The 23443-nt window shown below is 36.3% G+C and overlaps 1 protein-coding gene across 3 annotated transcripts in view; it reads left to right on the forward strand.

Moving 5' to 3' along the window:
* Positions 1 to 23443, forward strand: part of LOC149775330 (BRCA1-associated protein-like) — a 66094-nt gene that overhangs the window by 19352 nt on the left and 23299 nt on the right. For all 3 annotated transcript variants that reach the window (XM_089944458.1, XM_089944459.1, XM_089944460.1), the window contains 4 exons: positions 7967 to 8080; positions 13022 to 13087; positions 14656 to 14738; positions 17789 to 17864. In XM_089944458.1, the coding sequence (XP_089800584.1) occupies positions 7967 to 8080; positions 13022 to 13087; positions 14656 to 14738; positions 17789 to 17864 (339 nt within the window). The remainder of the gene's footprint in view (positions 1 to 7966; positions 8081 to 13021; positions 13088 to 14655; positions 14739 to 17788; positions 17865 to 23443) is intronic.

Raw genomic sequence — 23443 nt, forward strand, 5'->3', positions numbered from 1 at the left:
TCTTGTTGAACAATTAGCTTCCTGACACTGATATAATGAATAACATTTGTTGAAAACCTCATTACTCACCTGTAAATAAAAAGCTCAACTTTAAAAGCAATAGAAGAATGTGCCACCCTTTATTAAAGGAGAGAAACTGTAAAGTGGAAGTGAAAGAGATCATCTTGAAAAACTTTGTGTATGAGACTAAAAACCTAAATAAAGCCAGTCATTTATTCAGTTAGGTGGTCCTGTACCAAAACTTTTATAAGACTAATAACAAACTAAATTACATTAAGATACTTAAAAATTCCTAATATATAAAACACAAGAGAAATAGAGGTTTCCTTGCAATTAAAAAAATGAAATAAATGCGTTTATAATCCATTGAATCCAGTTCCTATATATGTGACCAGCATATGACCAGGTGGAGGTTTTGGTATAATTCACAGTGGAGGTATTAACATAGTCTTCTATACTATAGGATTTAAAGTTTGCTATTTACAAGTGAGTAATTTGGTTTTAAACAGTTATTATTCATTTTATCACTGTCAGACACCTAAAAATTACTGAAACATGGTTCTATCAATTTTCATCAATTTTTGGATCATGCATGTAACATGTCATGGCTATTTCTGATTACAAGCAAGGTATTTGCCAACTTTTTGAAAGCAGGATTTGACTGTTTATCTTGTCTTATCATTGCCAACTTTCTGAAAAGAGGATTTGACTGTTTATCTTGTTTTATCATTGCCAACTTTCTGAAAACAGGATTTGACTGTTTATCTTGTTTTATCATTGCCAACTTTCTGAAAAGAGGATTTGACTGTTTATCTTGTTTTATCATTGCCAACTTTCTGAAAACAGGATTTGACTGCTTATCTTGTCTTATCATTGCCAACTTTCTGAAAACAGGATTTGACTGTTTATCTTGTCTTATCATTGCCAACTTTCTGAAAAGAGGATTTGACTGTTTATCTTGTTTTATCATTGCCAACTTTCTGAAAACAGGATTTGACTGTTATCTTGTTTTATCATTGCCAACTTTCTGAAAACAGGATTTGACTGCTTATCTTGTCTTATCATTGCCAACTTTCTGAAAACAGGATTTGACTGTTTATCTTGTCTTATCATTGCCAACTTTCTGAAAACAGGATTTGACTGTTTATCTTGTCTTATCATTGCCAAATTTCTGAAAACAGGATTTGACTGCTTATTTTGTTTTATCATTGCCAAATTTCTGAAAACAGGATTTGACTGTTTATCTTGTTTTATCATTGTCAACTTTCTGAAAACAGGATTTAACTGCTTATCTTGTCTTATCATTGCCAACTTTCTGAAAACAGATTTTGACTGCTTATCTAGTCTCATCACTGTAGAGCTGTATGTGCATCTGAAAAAAAATGTGATTTTGACAAAATAAACTTAGTTTCCATTATCAAACAGTAACTGAAGACACACAGAACCTTAATTTGTTTTGTGGGCTCATGGGTTGTAAACTAAGCTCATTTTGTTTTTGAATTTACCTGTTTTACCTGTTTACTCATTCATCCCTAACCCATTGTGGTACTTAAACCACCAAAAGTATGGCAACCACAAAGATGACTACAGGAGTAAAGCATTCAGTCCCAAAAGAGGGCAGGAGGGTCATGATGTATTGTCCTGTAAAGAGGAAGTCTATTGTGCAAATTGCTCGGGATAACATTCTACTTCTTTAGATACTGCTTAAAGTGAAAACTTCAGAAGGACATATAATGCATGAAACAGGAGAAAGGCAAGAGCTTGCCCAAGGCCAGGAAATTTGTGGAAGCCACAGTTCCACTTAACACTTTAGGCAGATCCTATGCCACCATGGCTAAAGTGGAGAAGAAACCTTTCACAAATACTACCCACACTGACATATTGCATGGTCAGAAGGTCAATGCAAGTTTGCAGTCTCGATGCCACCCAAACCAAGGGAAGCAGGTCATGCAAACAGTCAATGCAACAGTGTTGCAAATAAGAAACCCAATGTTACAGATGAAAAAATAGTTAAATCCAGCCAACAAAAAAGTGCCAAACCTCAAATCCCAGTGGTCATAGAAATTGTTAGACGTGTAAGATATCAAGTTATATTAGCACGAAACTGGTTAGATCCAGCACAGAGAACCATACCCCCACTTAATGTACACTTTAACTCTTTTCCTAACACTGACATGTATATCTGCTCCATACATGTGCCTTTTGTCTGCAATGACTGATAAATCCACTTGTAAACAAGCACTGTTATCTAATGTATCAGATATTTTTGCTTGTTCGTTATGTGCTCTAAACCTCAGTGACAGACTGATACACCCTGTATGTTCATGTTACAAACCATCTTATTCATCAATAGTTGGTGGTCAAAGGACAATGAACCAATTAAAATAGATTTTACAAATGATGGTTGTTGCTGTGAAAGATGTATACTAAATTAGACTATTGAACGTGGAGATTTTTTTAGGAGTTTTGTACCACTTGATAGGTAATGCATTTGTTGACAGTGGAAATAATGGTGTTTGCTAGCAATTTGAATAATACTTTTAAGGTTTTTCAGAGGACAAAATTTATTATATTGATTTAGGAAGTGTTGGCAGTGACATTGAATTATCATCATTTATCCAGTCTGTCAGAAAGGTATTTATATATTTTATATGTGCATGGGTTGAGTGTATAAAATCAGTTATGACGAAAATAACTAAAATCAGTTGGCACATATCCCCAAATCATCAGCTAATATATTATTATTTAACTGGAGCAGCATCAGGCACTAGTAGTCAGCTCCCACACCAGCTGCAGTAGTGACATCAGCAGATAGCCAGTGTTGGGTCACTAGACCACCACTAATAATTCAAGAGTTAACTCACACAATTTGCCAGTTAAAGAATCTACTAGAATATCGAAATGATCTGATGATCCTATCAAGTAATTTAATAAGTCTGGAGAGTATGGACAATGGAGAGCCCCCTATACCATGGCAGGGAAAACTCCCAAAAGTCATGTACTTCCCCCACTTCCATTAATGTGTCTGACACCATAATGCAATAGAATTGCAGCCCTTCCATAGATGTGTGTGATGTCATAATACAGTAGAATTGTAGCACTTCCAAGCTTGCACACTGAGACATAATCCTTTCTCTCTCTCTCTCTCTTTCTCTCTTGTTCACTAATAACTGCAAAAATCTCGGAGTAATTGCATTTTTATTTGAAATAGAGTCTTGAGTTGAGAGCAGAATGAGACTGAAAATATACGTTTACTTATTGTACATTTGTACCGTTAGGTTGTCAAGTAGCGTTTGTTCCATAGAACTTGTTCAGGTACGATCCCTTTACTTTTCGTACCACCAGATGATAATTTTTTATTTTAACTATAATTTTTCGTACAATGAAATTAATAATTATTTTTTCGTGTATGAAAAATAACATGAAATACGGTAAGTTTAAAGGGACACCTACCTATATTTATAGCCCTTGTTTGAAAGATGGAAACTTCTGAGTTGAGGTAAGTACCTCCCTCACCAAAGGCTGTCTTCAAGATGCAGGTTTATCTGAGGACAGCACATAGCTGCCAACCCTCACGAATTTGGTGTGAATTTCACGACTTTTTCAGCGATTCACGGATTCACGCCGTAAGCCAAAAATTCACGAATTTTCCAATCCTCAATTATTTTAAATCTTTAATAAAATAACCGATTTCCCGTTAAGCGCTAGTCGTGATATTCGCAGTTGCCGAAACGGTCCGGTACTGCTGGTCACGATATTAGTAGATCTACAGCCGATTAGTACAGTTGGCCCAGTAACAAGCATTTTAGCCTCTTTTAATCTATATGTATAAGAGTAGTTTTACAAATGCTTTTGAGAGAAACTGGGGCCTAACCGGAAATTTGCTCCGCGCATGCGTCAAAACACTGATTTGAGTTACCGTTCTGCCTCGCATGTAAGATTTTGAAATTGTCTTCACCACCAAGGAAAAAGAAATGTATTACTCAAAAAGTGAAGTTTAATTTGGAATATATCAAAAATTGGCCGTGCATTCTGCCATTAAACATTGATATTCATTCATGCTTCTTGCGCTCAGTGTGTCATCGCAGAGACGATGTGAGGAAGAATGTCGGTTGCAAAAAAACACGTAGAAGTTGGGAAAATTAAGAATTCGCAGATTTCATCTCTGGAATATTTTAAACCATTTGCGGCAGACCTGCAGGCTACCAACGCTGAAGCATTATTTGTGAGTTTTCTTGTCGAACGCAATCTACCTTTATCAGCTGGAGACCATGCTAAACATTTGTTCTGACAAATGTTCCCGGACTCGAAAATCGCTTTTTTTCCTGTGGAAGAACCGAAAATGCTGCAGTTCCTGTGCATTACTCACAGCAACAGTGACAGCGTAAGAATATTTTCTTTAGTGAGGCAAATTAAGACAGACTTTAGGGCCTCCTTAGCTGCAGAAAATTTGTCAGCAATTTTAGTCCCCAAGATCAACCTGCAGGCAATAAGTCGGAACTGTTTAGAAAACAAATTTACGATCAAGCAGTTGAGGAAGTTCAAGTCTGCCACAGTATAATGTCTTGATAAATAAATATTTCTGCATATGTGTAGTGTTTTATATTTATTTTGCGAACTTGATATAGTGTAGTATTGACGGTCGGAGTGGTCAGAGTGGATGGAGTTATTGTCATGGTTTTTTTCACGAATTCATGTCCAAATTCACGACTTTTTATCCCTATTTTCACTAATTGTGAGCCTGGAAGGTTGGCAGCTATGACAGCATATTGTCAGTCACCCTTTCCAAGATAAAAAATGAATGACATATTGAAATGCCCTAATCTAGGAACTGACTGTTCATTATATTTCACCAACTTTTGTATCTACCATAGTTGAAAGAGTATGCATACTATTTAGCAGCTAAATGAGCTTAAAAAGAGTTCAGAAATGGGCAGAAAAGAAAACAGGTTCAAATTATCAAAATCTAAACTGTATGTACTTATGCTGATTAGATAGAATTAAGTGACCCCAGACTATGCTGATGAGATAGAATTCACAGTGACACAGACTATGCTGATGAGATAGAATTAACAGTGACCCCAGACTATGCTGATGAGATAGAATTCACAGTGACACAGACTATGCTGATGAGATAGAATTCAGTGACCCCAGACTATGCTGATTAGACAGAATTCACAGTGACCCCAGACTATGCTGATTAGACAGAACTCACACTGACCCCAGACTATGCTGATTAGATAGAATTCACAGTGATCCCAGACTATGCTGATTAGATAGAATTCACAGTGACCCCAGACTACGCTGATTAGATAGAATTAACAGTGACCCCAGACTATGCTGATTAGATAGAATTCACAGTGACCCCAGACTATGCTGATTAGATAGAATTCACAGTGACCCCAGAGTATGCTGATTAGACAGAATTCACAGTGACCACAGATTCTGCTGATTAGATAGAATTCATTGACACAGACTATGCTGATTAGATAGAATTCACAGTGACCCCAGACTATGCTGATTAGATAGAATTAACAGTGACCCCAGACTATGCTGATTAGATAGAATTCACAGTGACCCCAGACTATGCTGATTAGATAGAATTCACAGTGACCCCAGAGTATGCTGATTAGATAGAATTCACAGTCACCACATATTCTGCTGATTAGATAGAATTCATTGACACAGACTATGCTGATCAGATAGAATTCACAGTGACCCCAGACTATGCTGATTAGATAGAATTAACAGTGACCCCAGAGTATGCTGATTAGATAGAATTCACAGTGACCCTAGACTATGCTGATTAGATAGAATTCACAGTGACCCCAGAGTATGCTGATTAGATAGAATTCACAGTGACCACATATTCTGCTGATTAGATAGAATTCATTGACACAGACTATGCTGATTAGATAGAATTCACAGTGACCCCAGACTATGCTGATTAGATAGAATTCAGTGACAGACTATGCTGATTAAATAGAATTAACAGTGACCCCAGACTATGCTGATTAGATAGAATTCACAGTGACCTCAGACTATGTTGATTAGATAGAATTCACAGTGACCCCAGACTGTGCTGATTAGATAGAATTCACAGTGACCCCAGACTATGCTGATTAGATAGAATTCACAGTGACCCCAGAGTATGCTAATTAGATAGAATTCACAGTGACCCCAGACTATGCTGATTAGATAGAATTCACAGTGACCTCAGACTATGTTGATTAGATAGAATTCACAGTGACCCCAGACTGTGCTGATTAGATAGAATTCACAGTGACCCCAGAGTATGCTGATTAGATAGAATTCACAGTGACCCCAGACTGTGCTGATTAGATAGAATTCACAGTGACCCCAGAGTATGCTGATTAGATAGAATTCACAGTGACCCCAGACTGTGCTGATTAGATAGAATTCACAGTGACCCCAGACTGTGCTGATTAGATAGAATTCACAGTGACCCCAGAGTATGCTGATTAGATAGAATTCACAGTGACCCCAGACTGTGCTGATTAGATAGAATTCACAGTGACCCCAGACTATGTTGATTAGATAGAATTCACAGTGACCCCAGACTGTGCTGATTAGATAGAATTCACAGTGACCCCAGACTATGCTGATTAGATAGAATTCACAATGACCCCAGACTATGCTGATTAGATAGAATTCACAGTGACCCCATACTCTATCTTGACAATTCTCTTATCCCAGAAGTGGAGAAGACTAAAATTTGTAGAATTTTTTTAACTGTAAACTAACTTTTTTCTTTGATTTATCAGGAGTCATGGCAATCATAAATTAAGGAGCAGACCAGAAGGTCTTCGCTGGCTGTACAGGACTGTAGTAAGGTCCAAATTTGACCATGGCATGATTGTGTATGGATCAGTTTGTAAATCTTACCTGCAGATGCTTGATCCTATACACAGTCAGGGCCTTTGGTCAAGGAGCATTTAGAACCTCCTCATTAGAGAGCTTCTATGTTGAGGAAAATTAACCAATAATTGTACACTCAGAAACCACATTTCATTCCTTCTTTTGGCATGTAAATTCATCATCAACTAGATTAGAAATAATTTGTTGCAAAAATTGCAGAAAGAAAATTTCACAAACATAAGGATATCAGATCCACTTTTGGAGAGTGACATGGCATCCATAATATAAAACAAATTGTGGGGATGAGTGCCATGCCTCCTGACGTATAATGCTCAACCAGAATATATGCTTTATCATTGTCCACTGACAGTGGAACACATTTTTGTCAAGTATATTGACTTGCATCCGATGAGCTAATTTTTTTTATTGAACTCTCTAGAAACTTCTCAGAGATGTACCATCAGTTAAAATCTTGGACTTTTTGAGGAAATGCAGTTTATATAAAAATGAGACTATGTTTTTAGGAAGGGTGCAGATAAAGCGGCCAAAGCTGCCCTGCAGTCACCTATTTCCAAATGGAATATTCCACCTGCTCATTTCAAATTTTATACTTTCACCATACTTAATCTCTTATTTCATATAGCTTTTACAGGATTAAACATCTTCACCTTGTAGCTTTTCTTGTTTAGAATTTTTATTCATGGCATTATCTAGCTTTTTTTTATTCTTCCATTTTTTTATATTTATATTGTTAGAACTTTCTTATAATCAGCACATTATAGCCAGTATTGTGCTGACATGCCATTAAGCCCTACCACCACATTGACAGTTTAAAATTATTTGTTGATTAAACTTTATAAATACAGTAGCAGCAGGAGGATGTGTCAGAATTTTGGTCATGGCCGGTTTGGATAGGATAGGGATAGTAATCAGTTATTAAGCAGGTAAGGGATTGGCAATTATGTTGTAGATATATTTAGAATGGGTAGTCAGCTTTTGTGTTGATCTTTATTGCGTGTTCTTCATTTATCTGAATGTGCCATTACTTCATTCCAAAACCCATTGGATCATCAATTCTCATTTTCAGAAATTTGCCGATGAATTCTTCAGCAATTACAACAATGCATACTACAATTCAATAGAGAATGATGTCTGCCACATGGTGTATATAGCCAAAGTAGAAATTCTAAAAGAATCTGAGGTTTGTGACTCTTTCTCTAATATATATGCACTCATATATATATATATATATATATATATATATATATATATATATATATATATATATATATATATGCATATGCATACACACACAGTCAAATTTTTTAACAGTGACCACCAATAGGAAAACTGGCTGTTCTTTACAGGTAATCTCTGTACACAGATTCAAGTTTGTTTTTTTAACAAATATTATGCACTGAATATTATTATGATTATTATTATTATTATTATTATTATTACGAATATTGTTTTTTGTGCACTATTAATCAAAATCATAAAATATGCATATATCTTGTTCTCTTCCAAATTTATGTTCCTCACAGGATTATTGAATTCTACTCACTATAATCCATCCTATAAATTAAATCACCACTGATTTTAAATAAACAGATATTGCACTTTGTGTTTTGCACCTTGACAAAGCAATAATTTCGCTAATGTCAGCTTACATGTGACTGCAAAACGGTTTGCTCTTTTGTCGGCCAGTTTGTACAAGTTTTTGCTTGAAATAGTTGCTCATGCATTAATAGTAAAGCCAGTTGCTCATGCTTTAATAGTAAAGCCAGTTACTCATGCTTTAATAGTAAAGCCAGTTGCTCATGCTTTAATAGTAAAACCAGTTACTCATGCTTTAATAGTAAAGCCAGTTACTCATGCTTTAATAGTAAATCCAGTTACTCATGCTTTAATAGTAAAGCCAGTTACTCGTGCTTTAATAGTAAAGCCAGTTACTCATGCTTTAATAGTAAATCCAGTTACTCATGCTTTAATAGTAAAGCCAGTTACTCGTGCTTTAATAGTAAAGCCAGTTACTCATGCTTTAATAGTAAAACCAGTTACTCATGCTTTAATAGTAAAGCCAGTTGCTCATGCTTTAATAGTAAAGCCAGTTACTCATGCTTTAATAGTAAAGCCAGTTGCTCATGCTTTAATAGTAAAGCCAGTTACTCATGCTTTAATAGTAAAGCCAGTTACTCATGCTTTAATAGTAAAGCCAGTTACTCATGCCTTAATAGTAAAGCCAGTTACTCATGCTTTAATAGTAAATCCAGTTACTCATGCTTTAATAGTAAAACCAGTTGCTCATGCTTTAATAGTAAAGCCAGTTCCTCTTGCTTTGATAGTAAAGCCAGTTGCTCATGCTTTAATAGTAGTCAGTTCCTCATGCTTTAATAGTAAAACCAGTTGCTCATGCTTTAATAGTAAAGCCAGTTACTCATGCTTTAATAGTAAATCCAGTTACTCATGCTTTAATAGTAAAACCAGTTGCTCATGCTTTAATAGTAAAGCCAGTTCCTCATGCTTTGATAGTAAAGCCAGTTGCTCATGCTTTAATAGTAGTCAGTTCCTCATGCTTTAATAGTAAATCCAGTTACTCATGCTTTAATAGTAAAACCAGTTGCTCATGCTTTAATAGTAAAGCCAGTTCCTCATGCTTTGATAGTAAAGCCAGTTGCTCATGCTTTAATAGTAGTCAGTTCCTCATGCTTTAATAGTAAAACCAGTTGCTCATGCTTTAATAGTAAAACCAGTTGCTCGTGCTTTAATATTAAAGTCAGTTACTCATGCCTTAATAGTAAAGCCAGTTACTCATGCTTTAATAGTAAAGCCAGTTGCTTATGCTTTAATAGTAAAGCTAGTTTCTCAGCTCACCTAGATCAAAAGATGGTAGTTTTATGTGAGTAGCCTGTGATGAATAGGAAATCCCAAGAAGCTGAAATTGGCTTTTCTTTATGACCCATGAGCCAAAATTTCTCCTGACTTAACAGAAAAGTTTCTAATATTGAATGACCCTAATCAAGATGTATGTGACTAACATCTCTTCTCAAAGACAAACTTTCTTTTTTAGAGATCACTTTAATTCACAGGTGAATAGACAAAGATATTGAACTATACATGTCACACAGGCAGATTTCTCCTTGGGATAGGATGACTTCTTTTCCCACTATCCAGCAGACTAATTGATTTGACTCTGTCCCTTAATGATACTGCCTAACTTTCAAATTTGACATATTGACACCTTTGAGTTATACTGTCAAGATGCTGAAGTTATAAGTATTGTACTCATAAGGAGATAAGAAATGTTTGTCACCTGATTCCCATGATATTCCTTTATTAAAATGAAGCAAAACTTACATTTGCAATGACTTAGCAGTCACTGTAGATATCCTCCATTCATCACTTATGGAAGGGGAAACCAATGTTTAGTTAGGAAACACCTAACCACTGGCTGCAGAGGGCAGATGACCATTACCATACAGGACATTTATATAGGAAATTTGGGGGATTATAATGGTCATTGTGAACAAGTGACCACTGAGAAAAGGTGACTGTTAGGACATATTTGACTGTATATCTATTCAAACCTGTGTTAAGGGACTACTGAAGGGACCAACTTTAAGTGGTCTTTCTGGACAGGCAACATTCATAAACATGTTATGTGCTGTGAGACTTCCTAAGCCAGACCTCAGTAAAATGGCCTCCACTGCATCCTAGCCACATATTTTGGTCTCGATAGTGTCATTTCAATACCAGTTATATCTCTGTATACTGGCCATATTAGAAATCACCCAAACTAAGCTTCCTTGTCTGGAACTTGCTCTGCTGATGCCCTCAACACTACAGGTCAGACACATTCCTGGCAGATTTAGTGGCCTAGATGATCCATCTAGCAGGGAACAGACCTTTGACACAGAGTGATTGTTGACAGTTTGCTCATTGTCCTCAGTTAATATGTCAAGAGAGGTGTCAACGCAAGTCATGTACATGCTCTCAGGCACTATGAAAATTGAACAGTTGTGGGGCCTCACAGCACTTCCTCTGGTACAGGCCAGGAGACACAATATAACCCCTCAAGCGCTGGCATCTTGGTTTTAAGTAGGTGATATGCTCAGTGCAAGTGCATCTGAAGTCAATCAGGACCAGATATGCCTCGTAACATTTTCAGCTATGTCATGCACAGTCAACATTTTTGATCTTCAGTCTCTCAGATCTAGTGTCAAAGTGAATTGAACCTCATGGTACCATTAGCTGCAGTACAGACGATGACCAGAAAAGTTAATGATGGCACAGCCTACTAACAGGTGTGTGTATATAGCTTTTTCTGGATTCTCCCAGGTTATTTCTTGGCACGAATATGTCATTCATTTGTCTTCACATCTGGTGAGCATTGATCATGCTGCATGTTAAAGGAGTTGTTTACCTTTCATGTATCTTTAATACAGGGATTCCAACCGTTTTTCTCTGTAAAGGTGTCCATGGTAAAAGTTGGATCTTGCAATTTTATCCTGCCATTACCTATTCTTCATACAGTGATGTGATCAAGGAGTGTGTTCAGTGGAGAAAATTATTTAGTTTGATAAATTATGTTTAAAAATTAATACTACCAGATCATATTAATATAAAACCCTCCCACACCTTCATGCAAAGTTTAAACTAGATAAATAATTGGTATACAGGTAGCCACCTAGTGGTGGCAAATGGAGCTAATTTGTTGTTTCTATTTATTATTTTTATTTTATATGATATGTTTATAGATGAGAAAGACAAATGTTTATCTTTCTGAGAAGGCTCGATGTCAGAGTTGAGTTTATTTCCAAATGTTCATGTGAGGTGAGAGCCTATTCAACAAAATGTACTGCAATCTTTGTTTTCTTTCCATTCAAGCTTTTAGCAGAAATTGCATGACACTAAGTCAGAATTTCACATTGATGAGATGTCAGAAGCTTCCAAATTTAGGTGAAACAATTAAGCTTAGTAAATCACTGTAAAGTGAATTCTTAATATCAGTCCATATTGTTTATATTTTTGTTTGGTTTCCAATAAGGTCTATCACACTCACATATGGAAAGCAAATTTGGGGTTCATCGAAAAATCACAGATCATTTGACAAGTAACACAAGACCATTGAGCATGCTTTGCATATGGTTAAAGATAGACACACTGTTTGCTCAGTTGCCTTAAAATTTTTACTATGAATGGACTATGTACTTTTTAAAAGTTTTATTTTCTTTAAAACTGACAGTGTAGGATTAGAACACCAGTGAATTATGTGCCTTTCTATGAAAATGGGGTGAAACATGGATACATAAGAAAACTTTACAGCTGCATTCCTTCACAAGATGTATTGAAGGGTGATATAATTCATGACATGATATTGTGGCTGTCCCAAGGAATGGTGGTGATATATTTTGAACCAAGGTGTACCAGTAGGTAGGCAATTTAGCCTGTAACTAAGGATGGATGTTACCTAGCAAATTGCTACACACACACTTATATCATGATGTTAACAAACCAGCAACAATGTCACTGTGACAGATCAACACATCACTTGAGGTTTAGCAAAGCACAGTGTAGAGATCACATGCTGTCATTGTCCAGACTTAAATATAAGATGATTTTTGATGAACCTAAAACATTTACCTTCAAAAGTATAATAGACGCTGTATATTATGAAGACAGTGTTCTGAGCAAAGAACATGTTTACAATTTAGGGGAGAAGCGAGTCTCAGTATCAAAGGTCACATATCACCGAGTATAAATGATACTATTTTAGGACCACAACACGTGGCTTTCCCCAAAACTAAAGAAGGCAAACTTGATGTGTTGGGTGTATTTGGGTGGTAAGATCATTGTTTTATATTGTTAGGCACTGCAGCAAAGACACTTAAATATTAGTTTCAGATTTATTTTGGCAATGAATACACCAGCTTCAAATGGAAGATGTATGAGGTACCAGTAACCAGGATATATTTCTTTTATTCTTGGAAAATTGTACTGAATTTCTGTCAGGCAAAAACACAAAGTGTGTTAATGATTTTCTTGGGAAATCCTCACAGATGTTATATAATTTATGATGCTTATGCCTTTGATTATAGTAAATTTTGAAGATAATTTGTAAATTTAATTTTCATGTTTACAGGGAGCAAGCCTACCAGTCCCTGGTTTAACTGAGCTCCCAAACTGCCCAGTGTGTCTAGAGAGAATGGTAAGTGTTCTGTCAAAGTGGTGTTAAGTTGATCAGAATGTCCTACATCCTGATTCAGTGTTGCATGTAGAATCTCATGTTCACTGTGTCCCTATGCCCTTCAAAGTCATGGGTCATGTAGAATCTCAAGTTCACTGTGTCCCTATGCCCTTCAAAGTCATGGGTCATGTAGAATCTCAAGTGCACTGTGTCCCTATGCCCTTCAAAGTCATGGGACATGTGAAATTTCAAAGGATCAAAGAAGAATACTAGATAATAATTGTTACACTAATAGTAGTAAAGATGAGGTGATCTCATTTGCTTTGGCATTACTAACATTTTTATCTGGGGATGCTTACATTATTGTGATAAAAGTTTTGTCAATTGCTCACATAACTCCTTGAAACCTGGACATATTCAGATATCTGGTTTACATAAAAGAGCTGCACTATGGAATTTTCACTTTTGGGTTTGCTGTCATTTAACTTTAGTCATTGCATTTCTCTACCAGTGTTTCATAATAATAATTTCCTTTTTCTTAGTATTTTTTAAATTTAATATATCATTGATTACAATCTAAATTATGTTAATTTCTGAAGTTTTCCTTTCAAAAACTGAGTACTTTTTGTCACTAACTCAACCTTGGAAATATGTTACACTATTGGCAGTCATTTACTTTGCATGGTAACTGAGCAGAGTTACCTGGCTTTGTAACTAAACAGAACAAACCTTAAATATTTCAATTGCCAAATTGCAGTTTTAATTAAAATGAATAACCTTATGAAGTTCCAACATTTACATGGAAGTCAATATGCACAAAATTCTTAATATATTTTATTTGAACAAAGGAAGAATGGTAGGCAGATTATATATTTTTCCATAAACCATATAACACGCATAAGACTGTACTGGACTGTGGACATGAGACACTACCATTAACAGTTGTCTTCCAGTGGTAACCAGGACATTTTCATTGAGACCAAATGATCAAAGTTTTGGACTGCATGGTGACTAAACTCAGCAACATGAAGGACCTTACTTGGTTTATTGATGGTATCCCTACTCAGCATCAACCAATGGCAATCATGATTTGCACAAATACCAGCACAACAGGCTGTGGTAGAATCTTTCTGCCCTTCTTCCAAGAAGTGATTGTCCGTTCAGTAGCACTAACTCCACATTTTTGTCACCTAGAGATGAAGGTCATTGTGAAAGGGCATGCTCATTCTGCCTGACAAGTGAACTATTACACAGGAAGACAAAAGAAAACCAATTAGCTGGATCTCAATCTTTTGGATTGGGTTTATCTCAAGAAAAGAGTTTAACTGATTTTCAATCATAATGATTTCATGGATCCTGTAAAATATGAAATTCAGTTCTTATAATTATAGAAAGTTATAAAAATAATAATAAATATCAAGAAACAAATGAAAGAACCAATGTTGAAGCACGCAAGAATGGTGCATGAATACATAATAAATTTCTTTCTGTTGTTAGGAACTAATGACTTCTTGATTTCTGTGACACATAAAATGCTTGCTACAAGGGCTTGCTAATTGTAATCTTATTTAATTATTTCTCTTTTGCAGGAGGAGTCTGTGGATGGAATTTTGACAATTTTGTGCAATCATGCTTTTCACATGAAATGTCTGGCTCAGTGGGGAGATACAAGGTTGGTAGAGTTGCTTCCTCTTTAGTTGCTTTCTCCTTTTGCCCATAGGATGGATGGGTGGATCATTTTCTCTTGTTATCTTGCTAGGTGCTATTTATATGCTGTTTACATTGAATCACTTTAAATTCATGGGATTTAAATTTTGTGGTTTGGATAGAAAATGCATATTTCTTGATATTTAATTTCTTGGATTTGTCATTTGAGGAAATTTGTTGAATGAATTAAAAACATATTTCTAAAATAGAAATTATCTTACACATAATTGATTCTGTGCTGAGCAAAGCCTGTGATCTTACTCAACATGAGGCTTTAAACACAGAAAAATGTACAGTAGAGAAAAATATACTTCCTTTCACAATACAGTATAATCCTTCATTACCTAATACAGGTCTTATAATTAATAAATGTTGGAATCTCCTTAGCTTATCAAATAGAAACAGTTTAAAACACTTTACAAAAATAAACCAGTTCTTGTTTATAGAAGACCCAAGAATTTGCAAGATCTTTTAATTAGAACTAAGCTTGCAGAAAATAAAAAAAAGATATTTTTCGTCATCTAAACGTAACAGACATCAGTGCTCTCAATGTACAAATACAAGAGAAAGTACTTCTTTTAGTAGCTCCAGTACAAAAGAAGTATTTTCTCTACCTTATAACTAACTGCGTTTCAACTGATGTGATTTATTTGATAACCTGTAAAAAATGGAACATGCAGCATGTTGGACAATCACTTTAACAAGTATCTAATAGAATGAATAATCATCTCTTTCAGATAAGAAAATTATAGAGATCCTTCAGTATTTCAATAGATTTTAATACAAGTAATCAGTCTAGATTTTTCTGGCATGACAATATTGTACATATAGAGACGTGAATAGACTGATAAAGGAAAGTTATTGGATTCATAAATTAGATACTTTATATCCTAATGGCCTTAATACCAAGGCACTAGTTAAAATTGATGAAATTTTAATAAATATTTGATATGCTGTATATCTATTATAAAAATATAATTGTATGTATGATTCTTTGTCTCTATTTTATTGTTGTACTGATTCAGTTTTCATTAGAGACTCTTGTATCCTGTCATGTATCTAAAATTGTTATGATGATGCATATCATTTATGATGTTATGTCAGTGATGTAACTGTTATTTTAAAAAATATAAAGACATCTGTTTCTTTTAAAACATTTTATGCTTGAAGAAGCAAAGAGTAAATGTGAAACTAGTTGCACAGAATTATTGGCTTTTGTGTTGTTTTTTTGTCCCAATTCAATTGAGGAAAGAAAAAAATCCAACCAGACAACACAGCTTCCAAGGTCTCTACAAAAGATAATGCCAGCATTTACTTACATGCATTTTTTAGCAGAAAGATGTAATGCTTCCTGCACTAATTAGGTTGATCAGGTAAGTTCTTTATTGCTGATAGGACGGATTTGTGGATCTAAGTAAAACAAGATGTTGGCAACCTTTTGCATGCATATGCTAGCATAATTCCACTACTTGTATCTGGACTGCATTTAGTATTTTTAGTGCCTTTAATGGCCACTGTCAAATAGGGATTAGGTGCTAAAACAAACAAAACCAATGACAGGAAACAAGGCCTATATTTTCTTTATATAAACAGTCCTGTCAGTAATTTAGTTTTGCTCTCTCAACTATCACACTCCCCCTGAGACAGTGGTACAAGAGTGGGAAACTGGAAAGGTACTACCACTCGTTGATATTTTCAAAGCACTATCACATTTAAGGGAAAATGGCATGATGCCACTATTGTGATGGACACATGCAACCCTTGGATTAAAATAAAGGGGGTGAACAGTAAAGATAATGTCTCAATCAACCTGATGACATAAACCCTTAAGGCAATTCACACAAACTGAATTTATGTCCACACATGAAAAAGCATCATATCGCATGTCTGTGAATAAAATGGTCTTTGTGAGAGTTGGGCTGATTTGTTAATTGTTTATTCAGATGTTATATGTAAGAAAACTATTTGGTAATAAATATGTGTTTTGTGTTCTGTTGCTCATTGAAATAGTGAACGGTTTTTGTAAACAACAGAATTAAAAATGCAGTGAAAACATCTTTGTTTATTATAAAAGGTCTACTTTTTTAAAGATATTTAGATCAGATATGGCAATTGCTTTCACATTATATGTTCATGGATTAACAGAGACTAACAAAATTCAAGTCCCCAGTGCTAGACATCCTGCAGTATTCCTTTCAGCACGTTGCATTTGTATATTAAGCGAGCTTGATTATGACCTTGGCCGGTGGTAACGTTGAAAAACAGGCTGGCATTCCTTAAAGGTGGGATAGTGAATCAGATCTGATATAGACACCCTCCAATCTAATCTCTGAGCTAAACATCATTGCTAACTTACTACTCTACAGAAAGTGTAGCCTGAGATACCAATGTCAGTTATTAAACAGATCATAGGAGAAATGGGTGAAGTACATTTCCTTATGTTATTTATATAGTTCACATATAATTTATAGGTAGATTGCAGGAATTCATATGAGCTCTTGTGCCCCAGATCAGACTCTGCAGGGATATTGGACTGCAGTTGTAGTATTGAAAGAATAGAAGCTGGTTTCTGTCTGACTTTGATGCTGGGGCTTGTGCAACTTGAAACACAATTACAATTTGTCTATGCACAGATACCAACAAATTAATTTTTCTCTGTAAAAAGGCAAATTTTACAGATAATGAAAGGCACATACCAATATAACAGAAGTTGCAGTCTCACCTGTGTAAGCAAAATCAAAATGTTGTTCAGACAATACATAACATGTAACATTTATGATCTCCACAGGCTTGAAATATTTACTGAGGAAGTATAAGCAATCTAATATTTAAATATTAGATATTTCATTGGTTAATCATTTTAACACATGGTATTTGATTGGTTATGTATTTAAATATGTGACATTTGATTGATTACATATTTAAATATGTGGCATTTAATTGGTTATACATTGAAATAGGTGATATTTGATTGGTTACACATTTAAATGTACTGATAATTTGATCATATTTCAGTTGCCCAGTATGTCGGCATGTTCAGACCCCAGAGGAAGTAGCTGATAATAGGTGTATGAAATGTGGATCTCCTGAGGTATAATATAAGACACATTCCGCTTGAACATCTTTACATGCAGTTTCATGTGAATGTGTTAAATACCTTAATAAGTTTTGTTTTATTGAATTTTGTATTTTACTGCCTATTTCTTCAGGTAAGTTATATTAAATTTATTTATAGTCTCCACTTTGTAATTATTAATAGCTATGCTTTATTACTGTTACCTGTATAAGCTGCCATGTGGCCCTTCTTACAGGTAAATTGTGACATAGTGTGTAGCTCTGTACATCTACTCTTTGAGTTCATAAAACAGGATACTTGCTGGGCTTCACCTGTATCTATTGTGTGCTGTAATTTTTTTCTTACAGATTTAAACCATGGGCCGGGTGAAATTAAGTCATGTAAACATTGGAAACATATTTAGACCATGGGATGGGTGAAATGTAATTCATGTAAACATTGGAAACATATTTAGACCATGGGCTGGGTGAAATATAAGTCATGTAAACATTGGAAACAGATTTAGACCATGGGCTGGGTGAATGTAAGTCATGTAAACATTGGAAACAGATTTAGACCATGGGCTGGGTGAAATGTAAGTCATGTAAACATTGGAAACATTTTTAGACCATGGGCTGGGTGAAATGTAAGTCATGTAAACATTGGAAACATATTTAGATCATGGACTGGGTGAAATGTAAGTCATGTAAACATTGGAAACATTTTTAGACCATGGGCTGGGTGAAATGTAAGTCATTTAAAACATTGGGAACAGGTTTAGACCATGGGCTGGGTGAAATGTAAGTCAAATAAACATTGGAAAAATGAGAATGACATCCATTCTGCACATGTATCTTGCTTCAGTTGCCACTTCATGAACACATGTCAGATATGCTTATCGTTTACCTAAAGTCAGTGGGCTCCAGTACTGGGGGGTACAAAAAGGGATAAGGATGTAATAATTATACATGCTGAAGACATTTCAATGAATGATTTATTTTAAGAAGGGTATCACAGTCCAGAAGGTTTTATCAGCCATGAAGTGATCCAGGTTATCCCAATCAGTTCCAGCTCCACCCTAGTCACCTCAGCATGACCACAACATGACAGACCTCTTTTGGTGGAACCAATAGGCCTGGTAATGCATGGGTTTGAGAGCCAACCATCTATGTTGGCCACATTTGAGCCAGATTGAGATCAAACAAGCCAGCTAAGATACATTCTCAAATCAGAAGTACGAATCTGTTACGTGGATCAAATATCCCTAAACCTGTCTCAAGAAAAAAAAACTGGACAACATCATGCAAGATAAAATGGCCATGCTTGGTCACAACCAGATTCTGCCAGATGGTTTTTATTGCAACAGGTAATTACCATAGTTGATTGTGCCTTGCAAGCCAAAAGACAGAAGGTCTTTATGGCACTCTCATGGATCAGTTTCCCCAGCATAGTGCCACAAGTCACTCAATTCACCCAATGTCCAGTAGTGTCCCAATACACATGGAATGTGGATTCACTTCTTTCACAGGCCTTTTCCACTCAAAGGGAGCACACACTTAGTGATTGTTTGGAAGCACCTGTATTCCAGTCATTTCATTCTTCAAGTATGGTGGGTCACTCTTTTAGACAATCTGCACAGGAGGCATCAGCATTGCCACATTCACCTAGAGATGACAACATATGCTCACAAGCTCCCTTGTCTTTGCTAGATTTCACTGTGACTAGAAATGACTGCCTTCTGGTAGTCTAAAATACCAGTATGTGTTGACTTAATAATCAAGAAGGACGAGGACCGCTCCGGTGGCCAAGTGGTTAGAGCGTCTGCCTCAGATGCTGGAGGTCATCGGTTTGATCCCCAGCTGAATCATACCAAAGACTTACAAAATTGGTAGTAACAGCTGCCTTGCTTGGCGCTTAGCATTAAGAGGTTAGTGTTAGGACTGGTTGGCCTGGTGTCAGGATAATGTGACTGGGTGGGACATCATGCTACATGTCTGCGGCGTGATGCCCCAGTGCTAGACATTCACACTGCAGACATCGTAGCGATATGACTGAAACATTGTTAAAGCTATGTTAAAAATCCAAATCATACACACACACACACACAAGAAGGACAAGCTGGTGTTTAAGCTGCTATCACAGTCTGGATGTGTTGCTGACCTTTTGGGTTGTTTACACAGACAATTATAGGACCATAGTGTTAACAGAAACTTCTTGCAGCAGTGCCTTCTGTCAAATTTTATTAGAATGATCTATAAGACCCACACTTTCAGCAGTAGACAGAGACATTGCAGCAGTGAGGTGGCAAAATATAGCTGTGTATGCATGGACTGGAAGTCTTTTAACGACACAACAGGTGGAGAGGAATGTCATGGTAGTGGGTTCTATGTTGGCAAACTTCCAACATGCTGAAAACAGTTTGTCATCTTTCACCTTGAATTCCCAGGACAGGTGTGGAAGTCAATTTCTTAAATGGTTTGGATCTTAAACAGAACTACTCAACACACCCTGGCCAATGCTGTACTTGCAGTGACTAACATATAATCAGCAGAAAGAGATGCAGTGCTCTCCACTTCCACCATAAAGCCATCCTAAGATTGCAGTCATTCCCTTCAAACCTTCTTTTCAATAGCCACATTGAGTCAGTACATAAAGAAGGTACCAGAGACAAATTTCCTTGCACACAGCATCAGGTACCAAGAAGTGCTTTTCAGGGAAATAAGCATAAAGATAGAAAGGATACCAATACAACACAGCAGACAGGGAAGCAGTCATACAGATCATATAACCATAGAATACCACAGTTTTCTAGAATGAAGGTGGGACCACCTCCATGGTGGCAACATCCAGCTGTTGAGGTGGCGCTCTACAGTTTCGTATTTTGCATATGGTTAGGATTTTAAAGAAAAAGAATTTCCCCAGCTTTCCTCACTGGTTATACTGGCTATTTAAAAAAGACCTTGTATATTTTAGGTATAATTAAAAGAACCTTTAATTCCCTTTATTTTGGTATATGATTGGTGGGTGTAATATGGGTTATAGAGTATACAGCTTGGCCTTACTCCAGATGTGCACCTTTCAAAAAAGTGCTAGGTCCACTTGGTCATTTTTACTTCCTGAACTTAAGAGATGAATTATATATTTTTGGTAATTCATTCATTGCACTTTCAGAAGCTGGTATTGTCTAGTCTGGCAAAATTCATTTTCCCTATTTATTAGCTGCTATGGATAGTGTACTTTAGACTAATTCAGGCTGATAGCACAAGGGAGCATTCATTTTAGTTAGCAGTGTGTTTAAATCATGTAAATTTCCAAAAGTACAATATCCAAAGAAATATCATCCACATTACATTAATGTAGCATAGAGGTATGCCACCATTCTCTCCACTCTGCATGTTTTAAATGCAAACAACTTCACCTTACATACGTCACTCTCTCAAAAGTACATAATAGCTGGCGAGTGCCCCCTGAGATGACATTCTTAAAAAAAAAACAGGTGAGTTATATTTTCAAACAGGACATGAATGCCTTATTAATCTCCTTCTCAGCCTTGGATTCAACAAAAGTATTTCTCCCTCAGAATCATGAATTGAAAATCAGTTCATTGGTGGCTTCTTACACTGGACAATCTCTTAACCTGAGAATTCCTTCACCTACTGGGTTTGCTCAGTATGGCAGTGGACCTCATTATCCTAGGTCAACCTTTATGAGACCATTACAGGTAGTTTTCTTGTCACAATGGAGGTCAAGACAATACCCATTGCATCAACCAATGTATTGGTATCCTTGTATATGAGTTTCTGTTTTAAAAGAATGGAGAAACTCAGTTGGCTCACATCGGATGTTTTCTTGCAGGAATGACCTCCAAAGATGAGTTTGTACAGATACAATTGATACTCCTTCCATAGATTGGAATGGTGTGTATGTGTATTCTTATCCTCAAACACCTCAGATTCTGAAGGTAACGTAGAAGGCAAGAGAATCAAGAGTGTTGTCTTATCCTGACTGCTCCAATCAAGTTGGAAAATTCATTGATAAATGGCTTAAAAAATCTAGCAGCAGAAATCCCAAGGAAAATAGAGATAATTCCTTATCTGTCCAAGCAACCACCATGGCAGGAATTTTATCCCAATTCAGAGTTGTTGTACACATTAAATAAGCCCTTGAGGATAAACGGTTCTGTCTAAAAATGCAGGAGGGAATCGCTCAAGCAGGAAGGACTTCCACTTTGGAAGCATATGAGGCAAAATGGGGAATTTTCACACGGTGGTGCATGAACATATTTTACTACTAATGGCATCAATACTTCAAATAGCTAACTTCCTACGGTAACTCTTTAGCAAGAAACAGTTGACACCAGTCATGATAAAAGGCTATTGTTCATTGATCTTTGACATGTATCATAATGGAAGAGAGGATACTGGACAAAAGAAACACCTATCTGGTCTTCTGTAAAAATTTCGACTTCACATGTCCAAAGGCATTAGTTCAGTGTCCAGAGTGGAATCATGGGTGCTAGCCAGACTTAATAATACATCATTTGAACTGTTCTTGAGAGCTTCATTGGCTCACATCTCATATAAGACCTGCTTTCCAACTCTCTCTAGTGACAGTTGGCAGAATCAGCTCAGCACATACTTTTTTGGTTGACCCAAAGAACTTTTACTTCTAACAGGATGGGTCAGTGTCACTTATGATGATCACTGTATTCATCACCAAATACAAGCTCTTATGAGAAATCATCCCTTTTGTGAAACCTCTTTCTATCCTGTATCTTTCATCTCTAGGTTGTCTACCTATGAGAAGCTGAAGTGGTACCGAGCCAGGATGGTGTTTCGACTAAGACTTCATCTATCCTTACCTTTGAAAGAGGAAAAGGATGACATCTTAGTACAGGCATTCTTGTCCTGGATAAAATGGCTTATCTGCTTTGCATATAGAGAACTACCCAAGATCAAATGAACTTACTAAGCATTTTAGCTCATGAAGTTAAGGAAGTAGCAGCAATCATTGCATCGGCCAATGTGGGTATGTGAGAAAGCTTGCCAGTAGTTTCTTGTGGGTCGGTGGTTCTTTCTGGGGTTTTCCGGGATTCTTCCTCCACCATTAATACTGGCCACCATGTATAGCCTATCATGTGCTGAAAAATGGCGTTAAACCCTACAAGAACAACAACAGCAATCATTGCATTTGAAACTGTTCCCTACTTAACATTATACAAGTTGTGGGGTGGAGATCACAATGGACTTTCTTGCGTTTCCATCTCGTAGATCTTTCATCCCAAAAGCTCATTTAGACCTGATGCAGTCTATTGCTTCAGTGCAACAGGTTAAGGGCCCTGGCTAGCCAAGTGGACTAAGGTTAGGGGCCCTGGCTTACCAGTAGCTGTCTGTGGGTTGGTGGTTCATTCTGGTGCCTTCCCAGGTTCTTGCTACATCAAATATACTGGCTGCCATGTAGGATCCCTCCATTACTGTATTTAAAAACAGACATATTAAATGGATGAAATAATAAACACACACAGTGTTGTTTTGTTTTTTTACTCATAAAGTCTGTTTTTAGGTCTCAGGGGGGAGGAGAGGGGTCAGTGAATGTGACCCTCCAAAAGTGATGTA

Source organism: Sinohyriopsis cumingii, chromosome 19, assembly GCF_028554795.1.
Source record: "Sinohyriopsis cumingii isolate HCF-2022 chromosome 19, ASM2855479v2, whole genome shotgun sequence".
Lineage (NCBI taxonomy): Eukaryota > Metazoa > Mollusca > Bivalvia > Unionida > Unionidae > Sinohyriopsis > Sinohyriopsis cumingii.